General features: G+C 43.8%; 1 protein-coding gene across 3 annotated transcripts in view; it reads right to left on the bottom strand.

Annotated features, from left to right (window-relative positions):
* Positions 1-1,819: 1,819 nt before the first annotated feature.
* Positions 1,820-6,856, bottom strand: part of LOC147144112 (teashirt homolog 1-like) — a 45,287-nt gene continuing 40,250 nt past the window's right edge. For all 3 annotated transcript variants that reach the window (XM_086038119.1, XM_086038118.1, XM_086038117.1), the window contains one exon: positions 1,820-6,598. In XM_086038119.1, the coding sequence (XP_085894245.1) occupies positions 3,051-6,598 (3,548 nt within the window). In that variant the 3' untranslated portion in view covers positions 1,820-3,050. The remainder of the gene's footprint in view (positions 6,599-6,856) is intronic.

Below are 6,856 nucleotides of genomic sequence, written 5' to 3'. Positions count from 1 at the left end.
ATGGTAATAGACGGCCATCCATCTCAGAAGATTTATGAGACATACTGTATTTAGCACCATAAACATTGGCCAACAAAACATTGATGGTTCACTTAGTAGCAACTTAGTATTTCCACTAATTTAATTTCTTTTCACAATGACACAAACCACAAGCCCAATGTAATGATAGCCAACGATAGATAGATAGATAGATAGATAGGTAGGTAGGTAGGTAGGTAGGTAGGTAGGTAGGTAGGTAGGTAGGTAGGTAGGTAGGTAGGTAGGTAGGTAGGTAGATAGATAGATAGACAGATAGATAGATAGATAGATAGATAGATAGATAGATAGATAGATAGATAGATAGATACATAGATAGATAGATAGTTCCATAAAGACAGCTTTACTAAAATAATCATGCTCAGTTTTGATACTGACACTTTCAGGGAGTTATTAATTCAACAATAAATCAGTTTTCAGTGGCATTCAACTGCTCTTAATTCAAGTGACAGCAGTTTAAATAACTAAACAAATAACTTGTTTAGCCCGACCTTAGTTCTCATCAATAGTTCTGAACTAATGACTAAGTATATGAGATAAGCATCTGAACATTCATTCATTCATTCATTATGCATACCGCTTATCCTCACAAGTGTCGCGGGCGTGCTGGAGCCTATCCCAGCTGTCTTCGGGCAGTAGGCGGGGGACACCCTGAATCGGTTGCCAGCCAATCGCAGGGCACACAGAGACAAACATCCGCACTCACAATCACACCTAGGGTCAATTTAGACAGTCCAATCAACTTACCATGCATGTTTTTGGAATGTGGGAGGAAACCGGAGTACCTGGAGGAAACCCACGCAGGCACGGGGAGAACATGCAAACTCCACACAGGGAGGCCGGAGCCGGGATCGAACCCACGACCTCTGAACTGTGACGCGGACGTGCTAACCAGTCGATCGCCGTGCCGCCCGCATCTGAACATATTAAATAGAATTTTAATTTATACTAATTGTACATTTGCTGCCAAATGCGCAATTTAACTTTATGTGAACACAATATATTCATAAGAATACCTAGTTTTTATACAGAATTAAGGTTGATATACCCCAAAACTATGCGTTAAGTTGCACAACAACAAACAAATGAAAAGACCCACAGTAAGTCTTTGGTGGTAACCCCATTCGCTGTCAGTTTTTGCCAACAACTCTTGAGTTGTGTTTTGAATAGCAAATGAATGTGTCATTAAGTTTATTCAGTACAGTTCTCTGCACAAGTTATGTATCATAATCATTTTATGCATGTGACAAAACCACATTAAAGTGAGCGGAGCAACTTGGGTTAGAAAGTTTTCTGTGCATCATAAAATTGTGTTTTTTTTAGTTGGTTTCACGTTATCAGTCAAGATGTTGACAGAGACACGCATCTGACCTGATCACAGGCTAAAGTACACTGCTGTCATTAATAAACACAACAGTGGCTTTTCAGAGCAGGCCCTCCAAAGGCCAGTCACAAGCCGAGCATGAGTTTCTGCAGCACAATCGCCACTCTTACTATCTTATCATTCCTGTCATCTTCATCAATATTATAATTAATGGTGGTAAGATGTAGCTCTATCATCAGTTATTTTTCTCTTATATGTAAAGAGAAAAGTAGATGTGTTGCACAACCAATAGCAAGAGCATTTGTGAAGAATTGGTGAAAAAATGTATTACACTGGGCTAGGACTGGATTTTGCTGTGATTGCTTTAATGTGCAGCAAAGAGGATGCTACAGAGCATTTTAATATACATTTGGAACTTGATGCACCATTAAGACAAATGAATACACAACCACAAATGTATGACTGTTAACAACTGCTTTGGGGTTTATTTTACAACTGAGAAAGAAAAGAAACAATCTAGCCGGCGCTAAAAATGATTCTTTGTTGTTTTTACAATATTGTTGATAAAACATTGAACTGTATAGTCATTGTGCATCGCTTATTTATTTTCCACACCATTTCATGCATCAAATCGGATGCAAGTATAATTAAAATCATTTCTGTAAACCAAGCCAAAGAAGCTGCATTTGTATTTTCTTCTTCTTCAAAAAAAGAAGAAACTTTGTACCTCTACAGCATATATCTATGTACACAATCTTTTTTTTTTTTTTTTTTTTTTTAATCATTTTAGTACATAAAATGACAATATAAAAGTTAGAGAATGCACACGCCTTAAGATACAAAGACTGCAGAGTCATTTCAAATGATGAGATATGTCTTATGGTAGTACTGACATTTCACTGGTAATCATTTACAACTGTTTTCTTTACAGCTGAAAGCAACACCGGTAAAAAGAGGAACATTGAAAAATAACCCCCCCCCAAAAAAAACCAAACAATCATAGTAAGTAAATTTAACAATAGGTGATACTTCACAATAAGGACTTTTTTTTTAAGCAAACTTGCATAAAATGGCCACTTTTGACTCACTGGAAGCAGCATTTCAGTTGTTCCAAATGTTCATATAATCTTTTTTAATACAATAAAGCAGGCCATTCTTCTCCAAAACATTTCAATAACAGGAACCCATAATTCTTCTTTTTATAAACGCAAAATTCAAACGTCTAAGGTGCTACTTCAGTCTTTCGGGGTATCTTTAATTATTTTTGGTGTGTACATTTAATTTTCTTCTTCATATCAAGTATAGTACAGATTTCGAATGCATTTTTACTTTTATCATTGACACAGTAGTTGTATTTTTGCCATGAGAATATTAAAATCATTTTGTTGAACCTTGATTCACTAAAATACATGCACAGATCAGACAAACAGCATATAAATATTTTACGAAATAAGTGTAAAAAAAAAAGATAATAATAATAATAATAATAATAAATTTGGCAAAGAAAAACAAAACAACATGGTCCAGTCAGGCAATCATTACAACAGAAAATACATCTTTTTTTTTTTCTTTTTTCTTTTGGCTCAGTTCGGCCCAGTGCAGTAACTGTGAACAATGTTGTTTTAGTGCAATGAAATTCTAGTCAGTTCTATACTGTAGCTGTCAATGCGTTTTCTCATTGACACCCTTCTTACACTGACTCCATTTTGTCTAGTTTCTCTAGCTTCTCCAAAGCTGTAACAAACACCAGGTGGTCCTCGGGAGACTTGCCATGGGTTTTACTGAGGTGCAGCTTGACTGCGTGTTTGCTGACGAATGTCCGATTGCAAAGTCTGCACTGGTACACGGAGCCAATGTCGTCCTCTGGCGTAGTCAAGGCTGACAGGGAACTGCCGAATGTCATTTTGTCCGTGATCACCTTTGAGGCAGCCTGCTGCTCCCGTAGGTGTTCGGCTGACAGTTTGGACAGGTCCTTCAAGCTGAATCCCAAGTGAGACTCCAGGTGGCTGATATAGGAGGAGGGAGTCCTGAACTGGGAAGCACAGTCGCCACAGAGGAACACAGGCTGGCACGAGTCCATGTTTTTGAGAAACTTGGTGCCACCAGTCCGTCTCAGCTGGTACTTGACATTAGCTAGCCAGTGAGATATGGTCGTCATGGAGAGGCCAGTGAACTTACAGATGTGGACCCTTTCCTGAGGGCCAAGGTCAGTCATAGCGTAGCGGCCTTCTGGGGTCTCCCGTAAACTGGAGGCAAACTGTGCCTGCAGGATAAGGAGGTGCTGGGGATTCCAGTTGGATTGCCTCCCTTTTCTCTTCTGCACTGGGGAGAGATCCTCAAGAGCATCCTCAAATGCACTGCCATCAGCATCTGATTTCTCTGAGATAGAGGAGGGCGTCGACGATTTGGGAGTCAGTCTCCCGGTGAGGTTCTTCACCATATCAGAGATGTCCATTAGAGCGTTCTCTCTCAAAGGAGAGGAAACTGTCTCCGGCATGCTAATAATAGGTTTGTTACCATTTACAATATTGTTGACCACACCGCCGCTGTTGTTATTGTTAGTATTACTGTTACTGTTAGTGCTAGACTTGTTTTTACTCAGGTCTATGGGTTGGTCATTGTTTTCATACAAAGGAAAGTGGTTGGTGGGCTCAGCGGTTTTGCCCTGAGGTGTTGTTGGGTTGAAGGCTGGCTTTTTATCCATCACGCTGTTACTGATTTTGTAAAGCATGGACAGTGGGTCTGCTGCTGGGTTTACTGCTTTGGAGGCCTTACCCAGGTGTGTGTTCATGATTGACTGGAGTGCACTGAGAGGATTGATAAAAGGACTTTCCGGTGAGTGATCAGTGATGATGCCGAGACTGTTGCCGTTAGTCACCGGTGATTGGCAGGCCTCGGGGCCATTCTTGGAATTGTTGTAGATATCCACAAGACTTTCTTTTGGCTCCTTCTTGCAGATAAGTTCGGATTCTGCACCGCCCGGGCTGGCACTTCTCATACCAGATGCTTTAGCTGCGATTAGGTCATTTGGAGAGGCCAATTGCTCTCTCTGCTCCCTCAGTGCAGGTGAGGGGGACTTTACTAGCGAAGGAGGTCGAGCTCGCTCCACGCTCACCATCTTCTCCTCCTTTTCTTTCTTTACAGCGGCAGCTTTCCCTGTCACTTTCTCTACCAGCTCCTCCATGGCAGTGACATTGCTCCTGAGTGGAGTAGGAGAAGAAGGGCTCCGAGGCGAGTGGATGACTGAATTGGAGTCACTCACAAGCCCTCGGAGCCCACTGTTAAACATCGGCTGCATCTGGACACTCTGGATGGTGGGGGGCAGAACAGTGGTCGAGCTCTTTAAAGCACCTTGCAGCTGGTAAGCTGCATGAATGCTCGGATATCCACCCCAAGTGGGAGTGCCTGTCTGAGCCTTGCTAATGGCGCTCGACACGGTGTTTTCAAGGGATTTAAGAATATCTAGACCTTCTTTAGGAGTCTCCTCCAGATCTTCTTCTCGAAGATATTTATATGATGTGGTGTCAGTCTCAACTTTCTCACCCGAGTCATCTCTCTCCTCCTTGATTTTTTTCTCCACCGGCTCCCCACTTTCAACTTTCTCATCCTCACTCACTTCCCTCTTTTCCTCTGAGCCCGAGGAGAGAGCAGGGGACACCGGCTGGGACTTAATACTTCCGGGTACAGGGAGCCTGGTGGTGGTAGGTGGCAGTGGAATAGACTGAATCTTCTCTTCCACCACAGGATCAAACACCAGTTGTTTCCCTTTCTTGGATGCAGAATTTGTGACTTTCAAAAAGTGGCCTGTGACCATCATGTGAGCAGTAAGCTGTTGCAGCGTATCATGAGAGCTACCACACTCCATGCATTTCAGGATCTGAGCTTTCCGTGCTTCAAACTGCCATGTATAGCTGGCGCCATTCTGGTAGCCATATCGGTTGTTTGCAGTTACATACGGATTAGCTGCTGATTTTGCATCTTTGCTAATATCGCCAAGTGATAAACTGCCTCCCCCGCCACCAGTATGGACAGACTCTGGAGAGCAAGGGGAAATTATCGGGTCTTGCATTGCTCGTTTTTTAGTGGCTGTGGGTACCAGTTTAGTGGCCAAGGCTGGCACTGGTTCTTTGAGAGGCACTTTCTGGTAATGCTTGGTCTTGATCATATGAACGCTGAGATCCTGCAGAGATTCAAACGAGTGGCCACAGTACATGCACTTGAGCACCTTCTGAGCATCCTCTTTGCCTTCCATCTCCATCAGGGAGCGTTTGCGGGGTTTGGACCAGCGCTTTCCCTGATCCTCCTCTTTGTCCTTGTTGTCATCTCGATAGTGGCCAGTCTCATTCATATGGACTGTCAAACCAACTAGCGTGTCATAGGCAGCGCTGCAATCTTTACAGCGGAATTTGCTTGCACCAGTGAAGACGGAGCCATACAGCTTATTGTTTTGACGGTAGAGCTGCACTGTGCTGAAAAGGCTAGGCTCTGGCAAAAGATGGTAGGGGGTCTGCTGAAGAGTCTTTGCGAGCGCCGCCTGGTGCCAGTCATAGGCCACAGCACTGCCGTTATTAGTCCCGCCACCGCTGCTCCCGCCGCTGCTGGTTGCATTCTGGATGCTGACAGAGCTAGCTGCTGTGCCATTGGTGTTAACAGTTGTGGTGCCAGTGTGGCTGACAGTGGTGCTGGAGCCCCTGCCATTGTGATGACTGCTGACTATGCTGACCCCATTGCTCTTGTTCGTGGTCGTCGTCGTTGTCGCTGTAGAAACCGGGGCAGAAGAGGCGGCTTCTGATGTGATGAGGGTACTGGTTACGCTGCCAGCTGCAGCAGACTTGGATTTCATGATATCCATTGTAATGCTGGACCAAGAGGCATCTGAAATGAGGTTTGCATAGACGGCTTTCATCTGAGCCAAGCTATCTTGGATAGATAGGCCGTTGCTGGGTGAGAAGGGCATGGTTGTACCTTCCTTCTCGTGACCATCCCGAGAGGAGGTACTTTTGAAGTCTGTAAGTCTGTCACTGGCGTCACTGAGCGGGGACCCATAGCCAGCATCGGGGTTGGTGCCATTGCTGAGGGGAGAGTCTCTGTAACTAGCCGGTTGGCCTCCTTCGACATCATCCTCTTCCTCGTTGCACAGAAATTCAGTGTCCTGGCCATCTAATGAGAGGCCGTCATCCTGGAGGTGCTCTTCCTCCTCTTGAGTGGGCGCCTTAAGTTCATCTTCGGGCATGTATGCTGTAGCACAGACAGAAGACAAAAATTGGAGAAAAAAAAAGTCATATTAGCAATGTGAAAATAAAGATTCTCAGTATATAACACTACTTACACAAACCTCATACGAAATGGAAAATGTGGCCCTTGAACCACCGCAATTGTACGCCTGTGTCTCCTTGTATGCATGCATGACTTTATATTTTACACACATGTGGTTCCGAAAGCGTGTGGTGAAAAAAGCCTCCGAGGGAAATATAAATCACTGCGCTTCTGACAGTT

Source organism: Filicampus tigris, chromosome 8 (genome assembly GCF_054856515.1).
Source record: "Filicampus tigris isolate MCC_2025a chromosome 8, RoL_Ftig_1.0, whole genome shotgun sequence".
Lineage (NCBI taxonomy): Eukaryota > Metazoa > Chordata > Actinopteri > Syngnathiformes > Syngnathidae > Filicampus > Filicampus tigris.
This window is presented reverse-complemented; position numbering and strand designations above follow the sequence as displayed.